The 19,297-nt window shown below is 38.5% G+C and overlaps 1 protein-coding gene across 1 annotated transcript in view; it reads right to left on the reverse strand.

Moving 5' to 3' along the window:
• Positions 1–19,297, reverse strand: part of COL25A1 (collagen type XXV alpha 1 chain) — a 279,646-nt gene that overhangs the window by 73,456 nt on the left and 186,893 nt on the right. Inside the window, exons 8-10 of the mRNA XM_072335135.1 lie at positions 12,998–13,069; positions 12,012–12,119; positions 8,308–8,343 (exon numbers count right to left, since the gene is read on the reverse strand). Of these exons, the coding sequence (XP_072191236.1) occupies positions 8,308–8,343; positions 12,012–12,119; positions 12,998–13,069 (216 nt within the window). The remainder of the gene's footprint in view (positions 1–8,307; positions 8,344–12,011; positions 12,120–12,997; positions 13,070–19,297) is intronic.

Genomic DNA, 19,297 nt, shown 5'->3' on the forward strand with positions numbered 1-19,297 from the left:
AATAGAAAATATTTCAGAAATCTTTAAGAATGCTTTTGGGAAGAAAAGAAGCACCATTTTGCCCTTATGATCTGAGAATTCAGGAAATCCAGGAAAAGGTTGACTGCTTCACATTTTACAGGAGTGAGTCTCACTGATATTAGTTGGACCCATTTCTCACCTGGCATCTCTGAAGCACCCAGCTGGTTTGTAGCCAAAGCAAAGAGAGGAGGCAGCAGGGAAACAGAGCAGCCAAACATGTATCTGACAGTCTGTTTTTATTAAAGCCAGACCACATTCAGTATGGTTATCTACTCTTTTCCATATGTTCCTACTGGAGGTGCTCGTTTAGCTTGTGAGTGCTGAGGCAAACTCAAAAGAGATTAATTCTGATTGTGTCAAGTTGAAAAACAAAAAGCCAGAATGAGAGATCCCAACCTGTAGTAATGTTTGAAAAGATAAAAGAAGAACTGAGGTCAGAACAGGAATTATTCAGGATTTCATCTTGAACAATAGGATTGCTGCTTCAAAATGTTGGGCCAATTTTGTGTTTAAGATAGTGTGTGAATATAGGTTAAATTTTCCTTTTTTGGTAGGTGCAGTTTGTATTGGAATGTTGCACTGATGCAACATTAAACTGGTAACACAGAAAAGCTCCACTGCTTGTAATTCCTGGTATTGATTCCACTGAAATGAACAAAAGTCTTTCAGTTTTAAGCATGTATTTGCATGTATAGACTGAGGACCAAAAGTTACAAAAGTACAAATCAGTGTTGCTCCTTGAAACTTTTGCCTGATTGTCTTAGAAAAATGAGGGTCTTGCAAGCATCTCTCTTATTCAAAGGGACAGATTTTGCAAATAGAAAACCATCTGCAAGATACAGAGTGACAAATTTACTTTCTTTTCTTTAAAAGGACATGAAAATAACCAAGCACTCAGATCTGATGATAATTAGAGCAGTGAATAGAGTGATTACCTGCTTTTTCTGACTGGAGAAAAATCCCACCAGTCAGCTGCATTTCAGAAAAGTGCTATTTAAATCTCTTTTTTCAGTAAGTGCCTGAATTCTAAGATTTACCTGAGGATAAGAACACCTGTAGCCATGACTATGGTAAATGAACAGCCTATTACCTGAACACTGCTTGTAAGCAGTCTCTCCAAGAATACTGAAGAAGGGGAAGAAGAAAAATAAATGGAAAAAAAAAAAATCAATAGGATGTTGCCAGGTGAGAGTGGCCAACTGGGGAAGGAACTGAACTACAGATATAACACATTCAATTTAAACAATTTTTTTCCCTTTCTTCTACAAAATGAAGGAAGTTTCTTCCAGTGCCTCACTGCATGGCAAATGATAACCCAGGAATCTTCCCCTTCTCCAAGAAATATACAGGTTTGGCTAACACCCTAAAAACTCCAAGAAATTCAAGCTCAAACTACAGTTTTCCTCTATCACCGTTACCATAATAATCTCCAAATATCCAGGCCCTGGGCATTATTTATCTTTTGACTTTTAACATACTAAACAGTTCTACTATTTTAGCCTCCATCAATAAGCTAGAATAACTGAAGACTAATTCATATTTCATACCTGTCACTTTTATGTGCATGGAATAAATGCTGACTCTTCAGTTTCTAACTACATAAGAAGCTAAACAAAATCTTTTGGACACATTCAGCTAAACCAAAATATCATTTGGAAGCCTGCAAAACAAAGCTACTATCTGAAGGTAAAATAGCCACTCGGATATTAGGAGTATCCCCCAAAGTAAACTGTGAAATGTGTTGCTCTTCTGAGCACTTCTGTGCCTGGAGTCTGCAGCTGTCAACCTGCGGGATGGATTTGATTCAAGATACTGCAGATGTCTCCAGAAAAATCTCTTTCCTTAGAATTTTCCCTCCACTGCTGCCACCATTCCAGATCCTCCAGAGGACTTACTGTGTAAGAAAGTATTGGCGCAGAAGAAAAATCTTGTCTTCACTACACTTTTAGAATGGATGATTCAGAGAAGCACATTAGGCACTCATCATCAGTTATTTTAAATAGTGAGTAGTTTTCCATTTCTGGTACTTAAACCTTTACTCAGACTGGAAGTTATTCTCATGTCTGATGACGATTGAGCTATTACACCATCTGATGACCAGCACAGTCCTCAACAATACAGCTACGTTCAGCAGGCTAATTGCAATTAAAAGCTTAAAATGACACATTTTATAAAAAGACACAATTTACAACTATTTCTTATTCTGTAAGTACTCAGAATGTACAATACAGATATAATTGATAACTTCTAGAGAATCCAAATAGAAAATGGGAAATGCATTATGATCATATGTTGTGCTTTTTTTTTCCCCCTCAGCATTCAATTGATCTGAGAAGAGCACTATGTACATGAAAACTCACATCACTGATTTTTTTAAAGTGACTAATTAGAATCTTTGAAAAATCAACATTTCTCTCTTTCTTTCTCTCTTTCTTTCTCTCTTTCTTTCTCTCTTTCTTTCTCTCTTTCTTTCTCTCTTTCTTTCTCTCTCTCCTTCCTTCCTTCCTTCCTTCCTTCCTTCCTTCCTTCCTTCCTTCCTTCCTTCCTTCCTTCCTTCCTTCCTTCCTTCCTTCCTTCCTTCCTTCCTTCCTTCCTTCCTTCCTTCCTTCCTTCCTCCCTTCCTTCCTCCCTTCCTTCCTTCCTTCCTTCCTTCTTATGAATTCACTGAGAAACTTTAACCGAGCTGGCTGAAAATTTTGGTTGACAGTAAATCTCTATTATTTCAGATATCCTGAACACTTCTTAAAATCATTTTCAACCTTATGTAATTCAGTAAACTACCTATACAGATATGACAAGCAATGGTACAGATTTACTGAAGTAAATTCTCATTGACTTAATTTCTCAATTGAAGGGTGGAAAAAGCAATTGTGTTGCTGCGAAGAAATTCAATTACAATTCTTATGTCTCTGGAGATGGAGCACTGTCTGATATGTACTTAAGCACCTGGAAAAATTGGGCATCCAATGATAAAAGAAAAAAGTATGTGTTCAATGACACTAAGGTATTTCCACTATGAATACTGTTCTTCAGCCACTATTCTCTGAAATCAAGGGATCTACGGAGATTCATTCATATCAAATATCAGCTGGATACATTCAGGTGTTTTTACTAATGACTACTTGAAGTTAAAAGAAAAAAAAAAAAAGAAAAAAGAAAAAAGAAAAACAACTGAAAAGGCTGACACAGGTGTAGTCAAAGCAAATTCACTGAGTCCAGAATTCTTTCTAGACATCTCTTATGTTGCAGTTTTCCTTTTAAAGTTACTTTGCTGCTGATGCTTCAGCAAACTACAAAATAAGAAATAATTCTGCTCTGCAAATGTTAAAGCTGCAGTTCAAAGACACAGTAATTCAGGGTGTGATACCTCAGAAACAGCCTCCCCGGGCATTTTAATTTTCAACTTCAAGTAGCTCACTTTAACATTTAAAGAAATGTATGAAATAGAAAGCTTGGAGTATCTTCCATTTGCAGGTCTGTGGTAGATGTAATGACTTGTTCTGTAAGGTGTTAGATGTCAAGGACAGCAAGCACAAACACCAAATGAAAATGCTTAACAAAAATATAATGAGAAAGTGAAAGTTTTGGTATACTGAAAAAAATATAAACAAAAATACATCACAATAGTGCAATACGTTCACATTGAAACTCTTATTCCAAGAACTTGGTAAAAAAAAAAAGAAAAGAAAAAAAAACACCACCACCAAAATCCCTTTACTTTTTAGTCTTTTAATCCTTCATACTACCTTTTTAAAGTAAAAACTCCTTGTAATAGAAGGCCTTTAGAAGGTACCATACCTATATTTTTATGGGACTAAGGATCTAACAAAACTGTACCTGAGAATACATATTTCCTCATTGGTACTATAGGAATCATGAAATACTTCCTTATTTCCACAAAGCTGAAGATGAAGAATTTAGGAAGGGAATTTAAAATAACAAATGTACACGAAGAGGAAAACCACAGGTTTCATTAACAGCATTCATCTGCATTTCTGAGGAGCCTCTATTTTGCCTGTTGTCCTCATTTGCTGTGTGGAACGGGCATACAGTGTAATTCTGAAAATGTGTTCTCGTATGGTTGAGGAGTGCTTCATAAAGATTGTGATGCCTGGAGTACTAGCATCAAAGTGTAAAATTTTAGCATTGATGAACTGCCCAAGTTTAAAGATACTGGCTAAGAAAACAGATCAACTATGATGGAAATTAATATAAATCCTCATTAAGCAGTGGTCCCATGTGCTACCTTATTTGATTAAAAGTGCAGCAGAAGCTATTAATCAGTGCTCAGGCAGAGCTCCTCATTGTCATCTTCTTAGTCACTGCTCTGACATCCCAGACAACCATCACCGAAGTACAGAGATTACAAAATCCTAAAGACAGTTTTTCCTTATTAGTTAATGCCACTGAATCTATATTGGGGAAAAAAATAAGTATGTGCTGTGGGAGGTGCAGACTGAGATTTTCAATAGTTTTTGGTAAACTTTTGCAGCTAAACAGCTTGGGAACCACACTTTCTAAAACTGACTGTGGACATGCCACCAGAATGAAATAAACAAGGCTGCTGCAGAACTCTGGCCGCTGAAAACAAATTCACAATTAGTAATTTCCCAGAGGAACTAAGAAGATTCACACCAGCTGAAGATCTGTCCTTGGTTGTTGGCCTGAGAGGCTGAACTGAAGTCAGCAGCACTTTCCAGCCATTTCTGGATGACCCTTGGTGATTTTTTTTGTTTATTTTTTTTTTAACCTCAGATGAAAAACGCATATTAATTCATTTTAAAAGATGTGAGGTTTTATAGATTTAATTGCAAAGTTATGCCCTTTCACCGTCTTTCAAGTATATGAAAATAACCTTTGGAAGAAAGTTCTTATTCTGAATCACTAGTAAGACCACTACGTTTTTTGTGTTTTTTTTGTTTGGTTTGTTTTGTTTTTTCCTTGAATGGATGTCCAGCAAGACTGTAAAAGCACAAAACTGCTAGTTTGGAAAATGATACATTTTAAGTGGAGGGAACTGTGTTTTAGTTAATCATTATGGTATAGATTTCTTTAGCAAGGGACATCTCTACCTGAATTCTTTGCTTGTTCTAGACATTCTGTTCATGTGAAACATCTGTAGAACTACTTAGGCATCTTTAAAGCCAGTTTCTAGAGAAAAAAAAAATATATTTTATTCAGAGACAAAAAGCAGCTGACTCGTCCAATTAACTAATTTTCCACAGAGCTGAAATGATGGCAAATTATGATCCTCCAAACTTCTATGGCTATGTACTGGTTTAGAATAGTTCTAAATTAAAAGCACCAAAAACATTTTGAAAACAAAACAAAGCTGAACTCAAACAAGAGAATTCATTGTCATTTTCTCTGTCTGGTCCAAGCAAACCTCTCCTGCCTAAGAGGGAGAAAAGTCCTAAATCGTTACCACTGCTCTCTCTCACACATCTAAAACATGATTTCCTTTTTCTTTATTGACAAGGAATTTCAATAAAATTTGAGGAGAATATGGCAGCAGAGTCTTAGTGCAAACTGTTCCATTTTCACTAGTGTTCCTAGATTTCCTATTTCACTGAACAATAAGAACGTGGACGTTCCTAGAACTCAAAATGCATTAAAAATGATTTTAACTTTTTGAGAATCAAGTCACACATTGCTGGAGTAGATCACAAACTACTCAAGATGTGTAATAGGTTTGTGTTACATTCTGAGACACAAGCTGGAAAGCACGCTGTTATCTCATTATCTACCATCTTTCACTCCTCAAGGGTCTTATTCCACTCCTTGTAAAAAGACAAAACAGAAAACTAAGTAATTTCAAGCTGTGTCATTGTTGGTTCCAAGGTTAAAACCGAATTTACCAGCTCTAGTAACATTCTCTGCATTCCAGCATACTAATGCTGGACATGGGCATAAATCACTTTTGAAAGAGAAAAGCTTCTATCCCTCTGTTATAATCTAGAGGTCAGGCCTGCAGTTCTTTGCTTGAATAGTATCATGCTATTTAAAGCTGCCGAGATAGTGATCCTTTAGAATACAAATAGCCTTCAGTTTCCACCAACCTCAGTAAGTACACTGGAAATTTAGGGATTGTTTCAGGGCAACTTGTGCTGTCCTTGCCTGTATCTTGCCTCTATCCAGAAGAAGAGCCAGAGAACACGCTCCAGTGCTTGACTACTTCCTGGAAAAGCTCTTGGACATGAGGACAAGTTGGAAACCTCAATACTCCCCCCAGCAGGTGGGCTTTCAGGAGATTAGGACTGGTGGTGCCTTATGGAACCCATCTACCTAGAGATCCTTTCTCACACAAATAAATAACTTAACTTGGTCTTCAGAAACAGTGTGAAACACAGACTACTCTTTACATAAGACTTAATGTAGAAGCCCCTTCATGGTTGAGATTTCCAATAAAATTAGAGCAGAAAAGATGAAAGGATAACGAAGAAAAAGAATTGCAGGTAGTTTTGTGTTCCCCAAGAAAATGATACCTGTTTTTCTTTGGCATCACAGTTCTGCAGTATGACTATTTGGAAATCAGCTACTTGTGCAGTAGTGCCTCAAACTTCGATATTGAAGTAAAGAGATATTCATGCAGAAATGTATGATGGAAGATATCAAATGAAACCAGATAGCACCTGTATAAATAGCTTCAGCACTTTCCACAGGGAAGACATAGAAATCTGTACTGGTGCAACGCGTATGTCAAAGTAACCAAGAAAAATGAAAATAAAATGTCTCTCCGATAACCTGATCTTTTCTTGATCTACATATAAACTCAACATTGAAGCCATCACACTGGCTTTTAGACCAGGCATTTGGAGCTGGAAATTAAAGTACTAGAAAAAAAAATCCCCTCTAGCTTACAGTTGCTGATACCATTTTTAAAATACCCTTTTTCTCTATTTAAACACATCAGCAACCAGAGAAACAAAGAGTTCTATAGCAGTTCCTTATTTCTCATGTGCAGATGACTAGAGCAGTGAGAATCTCCTGAATACGGCAATAGACTCTTTTGCTTTAAAGACCCTTGGGGATTCTGTGACCCTGATGATCTGGTCTTGAACAGAAGAAAGACACTGCTGCAGAATCTGACTAAGTGGGGTCCAGAGGGCAAATAAGAGATTACAATCAAAATAAACAAACCAAAAAAGAAAATGCTGTTCCCAGCTATTATACATGTTATTAACAGTAAGTCCTCATAAAATGAAAAGGACAGAACAGCAGAGAACACAAATGTGCTAAAACATTAGGTAGTACCTTTGGGAGATGCAATTTTAGTTCTGTTAAATTTTTATCTTGAAAAGAGAAGCTACAAAAAATTTAGCTTCCTGATCAAAGTAGATGCTTCGGAGTCTCAATCTTTTCTCTCTCTTCTGAAAGACTTTGGATTTTGCCAATCCAAAACGTTTTGCAAATTGTCAATGTAAAGTGTCATCGCATCTCTTTAAAACTTCATAAATTCAAATAGCTACTAATCATATTCACGCTGATTGCTGAGCATATAATTTTCCTCCTCAGAAGCATTCAGAAATCAAAAGCACATGCCATGGGCTACAATTATGTCACTTCTCATAAAAAATAAGAACAACCACGAGTATTTAGGGAAATCTTAAGGGAAAAAACATTTCACAGTTCTGGAACCACATGACAAGCAGAAACCTCAGATGCTTTACCCCGTGTCTGAAGCTGATTTACAACCAGTGGAGCTTCGATTTGCTTCCAAATGAAAAGGGCTAATTAGATTTTGTTGCAACAGAACACATCTACTCCCATATCAGAGTATTTGTAAAAAGTGCATTCATTTGGCTTCTAGATTCTCCCACACACAATGAAAAGAAAACCCTCAGGAGATAATATTCTGAGAGTTTCTGTATGCTGTGCAGCATCTTCACTGTTCCATCAGGCAAAGGGCCAGAACAATTGCTGAGATTTCGGCCTTTTAAACAAGTAGATGGCTGCTGTGCTGCTCCACAGTCTCAGTGTGGAACCAGCTCAACTTCAGAGGCAGCATTAAGTGGATGCCATGAGTCAGGCACACCTGACATGGCAGTTTTTACCTTGCTGTGCCCTCTATACTTCTGCAGCCTGAAAGGAGATTCTGGCCCTATATTATAAGCAACTGTATGTTTGTTTAAAATTCTATTTTTTTCTAGCATTTTCTTTGCAAATGAGACATCAAGTAGTCAGTGACAAAGGAGGGAAATACAGTTAGCAAGCTTTCTGGAATTCCATGGTTTAAGAAGCATGTTATAGTCTGTTAGTTTCTTAGCAAACTGAAAGAGTACTTACTGCCAACCCTTGTTCACCTGGCTTTCCTGGCTCGCCCTACAAAAAAAACCCAAAAAATATGAATAATTTGAGTAGCACGTCTTGAATTCATTTCCTTACTTACTAACAATCTCTTTAAAAATTCCATTATTTAACAGGTATGGCAGCTGATTACACATTAAATACACACACACACATATATATACACATTTCCTTTTTAAAGTAATAGATCAAATCACAGACTTTACTATTTTACAATCTTTTAATGATGTAGTTCTCCAGGCCAAAGTTAAGCACTGGTATCCTGACTCTCAGCCCCTTGGTTCCAATCATAACATTCCACTTAAGTCAGTGGTGCTAAAGAACACAGATAGAGGTTCTTTTGCATATATGCTGAATCACTGTTTACATATTCCAGAATTAGTGTTCTATGTCATCACCTCAGTCAGCAGGCATAACTTACTAATTATCATATTACATATACCCACAAACAGTGACATTTTGAAGCTATGCAGTAATTGTTCATCTGTTAAATACCTGGACTGGTTTTCAAAATGCTATCCCTTCATTTTCCCAATTAATTCTCTTTGTGGGCACAGGTTTACATGAAGTGAGGAGCTATCTTCACTTACTTCTTCTTAAATGAATGCATTCAACTGTCATTTGAGACAGTAAAATGGATGCCATACCACATGGGCTGTCCATGTGCTGTTGGATCAGCACAGCTGCAGGATCATCTTTATCAGATTTATCATAAAAGAGAACCTGTCACGAACCGATGGGAACTGTTTTGATGCTACTGTTCTTGGCAACTCAACAGAATCAGAGCTGCATATCTAGGTAGTTGTGCTTTCAGATGCACAAATGTAGCATCTGCAAACACCAAAAAAAAAAACAGGGAAAGAGAAACCACGCAGGCAGGGGTTTCAGACAGCAAATTATTCAAGCTTCTTGAACTTCTCAGCTTTCTTTGTAGCCTTGCTTACTTTTGTATACAACGATCTCACCTAATCACACAGGCATCAGGATATGCCTATAAATGTTGGGAAGCATTATCTCCATGCTGAAATAATTTCAAAACTTTGTAACATTATCTACCGATTTATTACCAGCAAAAAAAGAAAGTATTTTTCCTTGTGCTTCTTTTTTGAGACTCTAAACTTTCAAAGTGCTGGTGTATGTGTGGCAGGAAAGCTATGGTGGGGGAAGCGTATACTGTAGGTCTTTTTGCTCATTTGGAAGGCAAGCGTGTTCAGATTCCAAGAGGTTTTTCTACTGACACCCAAGGAAAGGCTTAGCAAAAGGCTGCAAAATCCTTTCTTATGACCTAGTTCTTCCTTGGTTCCTGTCAGACCTTCCAATAGGCCTAACAGCATTTCCCTCACATTTCTACCTTCTCAGCTCTAAAGACTTTCTGTCCCAGAAACAAACATTTCCTCATCTCTTAAAAACTTAGAGACACCTAAGTGTCTGGAACAGGATGCACACTTCTGGCATGTGAGGTAACAACAGCACAGATGGAGATCTGTGGGCACAGATGGAGATGTTAGCATACAGACTGTTCCTCAAAACTGCTACGCAGAGGAAGAGAAGTAACGATGGCTGCTGGAGTTGCTCACATGGGCTCTGTTTTCTTGAGCGTGTGAGGTTCTCGGGATGCACAGCAAGTGTATGGGCATGGGGGAAGGCAGCGGCCAAAACATTTTCTTGCAGTTCTGGTGATTATAAGTACCTTGCATAAAAGGAAATGAAAGCCTGCTTAAGGAAATGACTGCCTTACAATGAAGGCAGGCCATAGTAAGGACTAACAGTTTCAGTTTTAATGCTACAGAGCTCCTACTTGTAATGCAGTATAACTATTATTTTGCTGTTTCTCTCTTTCACACAAGCCTTTTAAAGATACAAAGCTGGGACAAGTTTTCCTCTTGATGCAGGACACTGAGAAGGAGCAGGATGATAACAATAGTTAGCAATCCAGTTTGATTTTATCTGATTCTGAAGCTGTACCACAAATTGATTCTCCACAATGCTATGGGGCTTAAGATAAACACAGCTAAACAAAAAGAAACAAAAAACAAATCTATAAAAAGAAACACTCTCTCACCATCTAAAGTCAAAAATCACTACAGAACTGTTACAAAATGGAATGACCTAATTGCACAAAATGCATTACTTCTGTCATGAGAAACACTATTGTTCCCTTTGCTAAGCAGCAAAAAAACCCAAGCAATTCACAGTCAGACTGTGACCAGCAACACTAGCTGACTCTTCTTGCCTCTTGCATGTGAATTATAAAAATGATTGCAAGACCATTAAAACTCTTGCAGTTAGAAATTGGTTGTGGTTTCAGTCTCACCCTCCCTACATCAATCCAGAAGCAACTCTGAACAGAGTTAAATTTACCACATTAGAAGAAGACATTACTACAAGACATCAGTAGATGGCCAAAGAAAGACATACAATGAAAAGTGACAGATTTTCAGTGTCACTTCATAACCTTGTGCTAGAAGTTATCAGCCCAATGCTGGATAACAACAGGCCTCAATTAGACTCATAGAATCATTAAGTTTTGGAAAAGATCACCATCTCACCTAAACTGAACTGCCCACTTATCACCAATATCACAAATTAACCCTCAGTGCCACATCTCCATGTTTCTTGAACATTTCCAGGGATGGTTATCGTGATGCTACACACTTGATACAGGTAGTGTCAATTTCAAATGAGACAATCTGAAATATGACTAAAATAGGAGCTTAGGTATTTTCTTTCTTGGTTTTGTGGTGAAATTTTATGCCTTTCTCTCCTGGCCTACATAATGAGCTATGCTTTCCCTCTGACAAAGCCGTTTCTTTTTCCAGAGATGTCTTCACCTTGCTAGTTCCTTAAGCATCCTCTCAGCTGTGATCTTTACTTGTGACGGGTGTGGGGATGTGTTTACCAGATCTGTGCATTTGACATTTCAGTTGTCAAGTGTACTGCCTGTGATTCAGCTTCCGCACTGACACTGCACTGGAATTCATGATGAACAGAGAGATACTTATTTCAAAATGAAAAACATTTAAAAAAGGAGCATTAAAGAGGTTACAAATGATAGAGTCAAAAATATACTCATATTTTGCAAAAACAAAACAAAAAACCAAATACCTGCATTTACGCATCTTTTAATGAAGTGTTTAATATCACATTACAAAATGCCAAAGGATCCTGATCCTGCATCTAAAACATGATGAGCGGAAGAAAACTGTACTGTTAACGTTGTGTAGAAATGGAAGAATCTCACTCCAACACTGATCATACTTTAAGCAGCATTTAGCAGTTTATTATTTTGATTTCATAATTTGAGGCTAAATCATTAGAAAGTGAGAAGTCAAGCTAGCCTATGCAATGACATCTAGAATTCGGCTTTAGCTTGAAGTCTGAGTGGGAACATTTGCTGCTTGTAGAGGAGGCAGACCCTTCTCACACAGCTATTAAAACATCAGTGAACAACTCAGAAACCTTAGAATGTGTGGGGAAAACCGTCAGGGGTGAGAGGCAAGAAACCTAGGTGTTACTCTTGGCCCTGCTATGAACTTGCTGCGTGTGGCAGAGGGACTTCAGGTGCACTGTGAAATTTGTCTGTGGTTTAGCTTCCACGTGTCTTACTTGCCATTCTTACCTCACAAACCACCTTTGGCTGTTACATACTTGACAAGAATTTGGACACCAACAGACTAACTCACCGGAACGCCAGGCATCCCTCGAGGACCATCTTTGCCTGTATCTCCTGGGGGACCTCTGGGTCCTGGTGGCCCCGGAGGCCCAGGGGGTCCAGCTTGTCCTTGGTCCCCCTACCACAACAAAATAACATAATCAGAAGTTTGCTCTACAGGCATCAACCATACAAATATACAGTTTCCCAGAAAGAATGCAAGACAACTTTAAAGAAGCTACCATGAGCTAAACACTGACATCTTTGCTCTTTACAGCAAAGACTGCACTTTGCCTTGAAGACCAACAGGTTGTACCTGTCCAGTGCAATCAGCCACAGAGCAGAAGGTTGAAACTGTAAACAGCTCGTTCTACCACAGGACAAGAATTAGAATTTGGGGTAGCTTTGCAATATTTGACTCCTGCAGTTTTTCATAGAGAGTAACCCTTTTCAATAAGCAGCTCTTCATTTCATGATTGGGGCATAATCATGACAAAGCTGAAGATTAAAAAAAAAAAGTCGTGTTGCCAGAATTAGACAGTTTGTCTGGCAACATTCCAAGCCCATCAATGTTACGTGGACAGACTTCAAAAATGAGCATGGAAAGTAGCTGCTTTTCCACCAATTCATACAGAATTTTGCATCTGTTTTGGTCAGCTCTTTCAGAGCGATAATTAGACAAATCCCCTAATGATTTAGACTTACTAATTTGTAAAAGGCGATTTCCAAGAAAGTTGCCAAAACATACAGCCTTTGTCAAAACACCAGAAATGGTGCTCAACTTATTTGATTTCCAGTACAGTGATGCAAAACACTAAAAATGCTAACTGCAACTTAAATGTGGACCATTTAGCACGGCTACCCATAGTATTTAAAAGCATTAATTTCATTAACGATTGCTTAGTTATTGAACTTTCAAATAAGCAACTTGTTATAAGAAGGCTTTTGACAAAAAGGTAAAGCAGAGAGTAAACTGAATGTAAAGAAGAACCAGATTCCAGTGAGATGAAGCACTACCTTAATGAGGCGGCGTTTAATGAGCTGCTGATCAGCAGAGAGAAACCCATGATTGATTTTAGGAAACACCATCTGATCAGGCAGGTGAGGTCAAAGGTTGAAGATCAGAGATGAGAGAATTGAAGAATAGACATCAGAAGGCCCGAGAAAGAAATAAAGATACATTCATTAGATTTGTAATAGCTATTGTAGTTATATGAACTGGTGCTTCTGCCAGAGAGAAACTGTGCTTTTAGCCCTTTGTGAACTCATTTTTTTCTTTAATTGTTTAAGTCCTTTCTCCCCAGATTTCACAGGAGAATTCTTCACTTTATTTTTTATTTTTTCCATTATCTAGGCTATGAAAAAAAATGAGTATTTTTGCATGTTGTTCTCTCAGCAAAGCTTCTAGACACAAAGCACCAGTTCAACCTTCAGTCAGATTTTCTAACCAGCATACTGTGCCATGAACAATGGTGTCATTTTAATAGGGATTGGAGTTCCAGCTTGACCAGATTGCTCAATTCTTCCTGCTTAATTTGCAAATGCATTTTGAAAAATCAGCGCATACAGATTAAACTTCAGATATCTAACACATATAACTGACTCTTTATTCAACCAGTACAGAGTTCATTGACATTTTCAACGCTCCTGTATGCCACAGAGAAGCAGAAGTGCAGAAAATTCTCAACTGAAATACAAAATGCTGACCGAGCACATAGAACATGGGTGCTGCTGGGGTTAATGCTGTATGCAGTTACAGATTTGATCCCACGCTTTGCATCAGAATCGTATACACCAATGCAAAGGCAGAGACTTAGGCCCAACATAAGGATTCATGGCTATCCTGCAGTAATAGTAATTATTTCATGTGCACCTTTATGCTGATACAGAGAGACCTGACTGAACAGGTACATGTCAACCACAAACCTTGACGGTGAGGATCTGATTACTGTGCAGAGCAGCAACTGTGGGGAAGCCTGGCAGACCCTAGGGACACAACATAACATGGAACCAAAACAACACAGCACAAACATCACGGAGACAATTTACTGACAGACAGACAGAACAAACACTATCTTTAGTATACCCCACATCGCCTACTGACAGGAAACAGCCTCTCTGTCATATGGGAAACAGAATTAAGCTTGCATTATAGGTGTGTGTAGGTTGTTACTTCATGACAACAATATAAACAGATTTTTAGAAGGAGCAGTTGCATAGAGGTGACTCCTTAAAATTACAGTAAATTATTGGGATTGTTTGACAGTTGTTAGGCTATCAGCCAGCCGATGACTGCACTGTTTCTCCATTAAAACGTGCTACAACCCTTCAAGACAGCTCTGCAGAAAGCTATGATTCTGGGTTGCTGAAGAACTTGACAGTGGTGACAGGGAATTTTGAGGCACTTTGTGAAATTACCATCCTGCTCCTCGCATTCTGTTTTACATACGACATTCAGCACATAAACTGATGATACATACACAATTATAAACACTGAACAACGATCTATTGAGAGATTTGGGGGAGTCCACAATGGCCAAGGTTAATATTTTCAACATATACATAGTAGCATTTTCAAAACCAGGGTAAAATTTTTGCCCATTGAGCTCTGTAAGCTGCATGTGGTCTCTCATATTCTACTCTACCCACGTGTGCAGAACTTGATACAAAAAAGAAAGATGTAGTAATTAGAGCCTGCTCTGAGAGCTTTGCTCTCACTTCAGCACCCTTCTTGTGCTGCCTACTAGGGTGCAAATTAGACTTCCTCATTAAGCTGAAACCTTGTACTGTTGAGCAGGACAGGTCTAAATAAAGAAATCCCCAAGTCCTCTAGATACAGCACCCTATCCTGAAGCAGAGGTCCTCAAAGGTTTGTTCATGGAGTGCCAGGAAATGGTTAAGACATCAGGCCAAGGCATACAGGTAAAACACTCTGGTATGCCTAAAATCCCTATATGCATGGACACAAGTGTTATTTCCATGGCACAGCCCTGCTGTGAGGCCTCAGTGTAGCTTGACTGCAGAGTTGCACCCACAAAAGGGAAAGCTGCACCTAGCTTTGTCTGCCAGACAAGGTGGCTTTCATTAAGTCCTCCATCAAGGCTCTGATGGGGCAACCCCTGTAATCATGGGGCAGCATGCTTTGCAGTCAAGCCAGCCTTGTGGAAAGCACCAACAGGCAAGAGCAGCTACATCTATCTTTCACCTTTACAAGTATTTGCTCTGTGCATCGTCACCTGCAATCATAACAGACATGTTCTGGATCACGAGGACCACACTGGTCTTCCTCCCCAGGCCCCCTAAAAAGGCAGAGTTACATTCTGATGCACATAACATGTCCTTTGCTAGTGCAACTTTATTCTTGATACACGCTAGTGAAACTGAGACTGCAAGCGGATCCCATCAAATCAAGAGGCAGTTTTACCCACTTTCCCACTTTGTTCTGATGAACCTGGCTGTGGCTAACTGCATTGCCTGATGACCTGAGATCTCTTTAGAAACAAATAAAAAGAAAACAAGCCAAAAAGGGCTAAACCACCATACATTTCAAGAAGCTCATTCCTAAGACATTGCTAAGGCTGAAATGATACACCATTTAGAAAACAGATGTATCAAATTTGCATTTATCTTATTATGGAATATAAGTTAAAGAAGTTATTAAATGGTACTGTGCCAGAATCTTTACATCTGTGACTCATTAGTCCTGCTGTGCACGATTCAATCCTCTTGAAGCAAAATCTACAATACCCACGTAATGGAAATGGGTACAAACAAGAAACCTATAGATCTAAAATCAGAGTGGAAAGCAATGCATTTTAGTGTTTTTGTTGGTTTTTTTTGTTTATTTTAATTATAAAAGGGATAACGAGAAAATCTTTTAAGCACTTTATTTTTAATCATTACTGCATGATAGTTTTTATAGTTAACTTTAAACGTGGCATATTTAGAATGGGGGAAACTCAAAACTCATACGAGGTTTGATTCAATTCATGATGAATTTGGAAATAAAACTGAGAATTGATTCAGAAGATGCTCCGCAAATGTTGCTTTGCTTTTTTTTGTTTGTTTTGAATGTTTTGTGCAGCTCCACAAACAAACATTTATGTGGAGCACTTCACAGTTCATTTTCAGTGCTTCCAACACCACAGTGACAAGTTCAAGTGTATACCAGTACTGCAGGTTTGTCAACATAAACAACCTATGAGAAAGAGAAACCATCTCCTTCAGCAACAATGTTTTTCAGCATGTTCCAAAGTTGAACAAAAACTTCTTTCCATTTCCCTAAATTGATAATCTCAGAGATAACAGCTGGAAAAATGCAATGTCAGCTTGGACCTAGATTATCTTCCCATATGAAACAATAATTTCTGGAGAGGTCAGAAATAGAAGAATATTAAATGGAACCCAGCAAAGAAATTACGAGTGCATGGTTTATGCATGCGTGAGAGGTTTTAGAAGGCACTGCATCTTCTGGCATTCATGAAAGCTTATGTTGGCAAACAATACACTTCCAAAAAGGCATAAAATGATCTATCCTTTCCACAAAATGAGTTCTCTTCCTTTCCTGTCACTCTTCTATAAATACCCCCTCAAATATCCCCTAGATATGTTTTATTTTTTTTTCTATCTGAAGTTGTTCTCAACGACAGATTCTGTGTTATTCAGTCTTCTCTTTATTTGGCTTGATTCTTGAACTGTGAATATGAACAGATCTTGTTCTACACCCTGGGAGGCCCTCAGAGAGCACAAAAGACTACAGTGATCAGCAGAGGCCACTGGCCCACTAAATTCTGCTGACAGCAGCTTAAGCTCACTCTGAAACACTAACTGGTAACAATTTCTACATTAACACATTTCTTGGATGTTGCTGCTGCAATTTTTGCCCAAATGCCAAGCAAAACACAATGCCTGGCAAATACTAACAGGCCCATGACCATATAATGCAGTGTACTGCTTGCCCACCTGGAAATGCAGATGAAGACCACTCATTCCCACCACGCAATGGTCACTGAAAACACTAAAGAACGACAGACCCTCACATAATTGTCTGACTCTACTTTGATGAAATAATTCTCCTGTTACATCCATCACAGTCTTCAGAGATGTCATTCTCACTAAGAGTCCTAGATTTTTCACATGCTCAACTTTGTGTGTTGGTCTACAGCAAGGTCTAGTCTATAAGGTTGTCATAACCCTACTGTATGGCAGATATAAGAGCAAACACTTTAGTAGATTTACACTAACACTGCGTACACTCCATTTTGAATTTTGCCTTTGCTCGGTACAGTAAATGTCACAGTCCTCCTTAGGATTTTCCTTCTGACCTGCCAATAAACCCAAGCTTACATGTTCCTGTGAAGACATGGTAAATGAGACAGGAATTACCACCTGCTGTTCACTTGCACTTCCTAAGGTTACAGCCAGCTGCTGCTATTTCACATCAAATCACACAGGCTTCAGGCCAGAGTGATCTTGACACTCTTTATGGCTGCTTTCCCTCCTCCCCGACACCACCTCCAGTTCTAATTAATCCCTTAGACTGAGTGGCAGTCCTGCAGCTAATTATTTTACCTGCCCTGGGGAACACAATGTTTGGTATCACCCTATACAGTGCCATGGACTCTCAGCAGGCGCTCTTTTATATAATCCCTTTTATCATAACCGCTGCTTTCTCCATCAGCAGATCTGCTAAGTAAAACAGCGCACCACAAGACAAGGATCCAGGATTTTTTTCACTTAGGTAATAATTCAGCAAGGAGTTATAATCTGAATACATCATGCAATGATTCAGACCTTGTATGAAAATAATCAAAGTATAATGTCCTACAAACTAGCACAAACTCTGACTAAAAACAGTTCATTAAAGAGACGTGTTATTTTCTATAACGACCTCTATATTTTCACAGTGAACTCTGCCTGATGCTACGCTCATAAAGAACAAAACTGGATAAAGCTTGCACTTGACTATTTTAGTCCTATTATTAGATGAATTTTCAGTGAGGTAAACATCTCCACACAACTCAGGAGTTCTGATGACCATAATCATCAAAAAATATCCTTCTTGGAACCATGCAAACTCTTACTGAAGCTGGTGGTAAGCATCTAGTAAGATCCAAGATAGGCTTTTTTTTCCCAAAATCACATTGGTCCTCACTGTAGAAGTCTTCAATTCAGGCTTATTGTGTTTCTCTTCAAATGTTATACTCACTGTAGTTATAAGAAGCAGGTGAGTGGTTCAAATCACTTCTACGATATTTGTTAGGCCTGGGGGAAGCATTTTTCAAGAGCTGGCTTTGATCAAACTGCTCTAAACTCAAGTGTTCAGTACTGTAATACTTTCGTGGGACAGCTGTCATTCTAGATGGAATGTCTACATAATGTTTTCTCAGTCACGGGACAGAGCTTGAGAAAGAGGAACAGGATGTACAGAGACTTCCTTCCTCACCATTCCTCTGGCATAACTAAAAAGGAACAAGATGCAAACTGATGAGTGGTGAGTAAAGACATGCATTGCCTAGCTCTTAAGATGGAAATGACAACATCCTTGTCTTGGGAGCAGGTATGTGGCACTCTTCTCTCCAGTGTCACAGCTGTTCTGCATTCCCCAGCAGTACCTCATAAGCCAAACATCAAAGGCATAGCTTGGCCCTGGAGAGTCATCCATTGCCAAAAGAATGCTCCTGAGAACTCTGAGCCGAGGCACATCTCAAGTCTGAGTGTTTCAGTGCTTCAGATCAAGTGAGCAGCCTGTGCAATCTGAGTTCCTTCCAAAACTCACTCCCATTTGATTCTCTGCTATCACATTAATGGAAAACAGCGGAGTCAGAATAGCCTAAAACTGGTCAATTTGTACAGATAAGTAACCCCAGAATTTGACTATGTAAACACCCAGCTTGATTTTTTACAGATAAGGCAATAACATCTCAGAATTAACTACTTAAAGGCAAGCTGGCATTAAACTAGATACTGGGAAGCTTTCTTTATGAGTTTTCTTTAGTCAGTGTTACCTTAACAGAAGGAACTGTGTAAGTTTTTTCAGCCTTCTTATTGTGGCATAATGGGAGTATAGTTCAAAACAGTGGTTAGATATAGTTTAGAATTAGAACTTGATTCTATGCAGGACAATGAAAAACATAAACAGCTGTATGGGTAGTCATATTGCTAAAGCATGAACTTATAGCAGCACTCTGTGAATTACGTTTGATGTAACACTTAAAAACAAAACACTTTTAGACACACCTAAGAATATTGCCTAGGGAACAACATCTCTATATCACCACATTTACTGCTTTTGACAGAACAGTCACATAAAGGAAA

The sequence above is a fragment of the Excalfactoria chinensis genome, chromosome 4 (assembly GCF_039878825.1).
Source record: "Excalfactoria chinensis isolate bCotChi1 chromosome 4, bCotChi1.hap2, whole genome shotgun sequence".
Lineage (NCBI taxonomy): Eukaryota > Metazoa > Chordata > Aves > Galliformes > Phasianidae > Excalfactoria > Excalfactoria chinensis.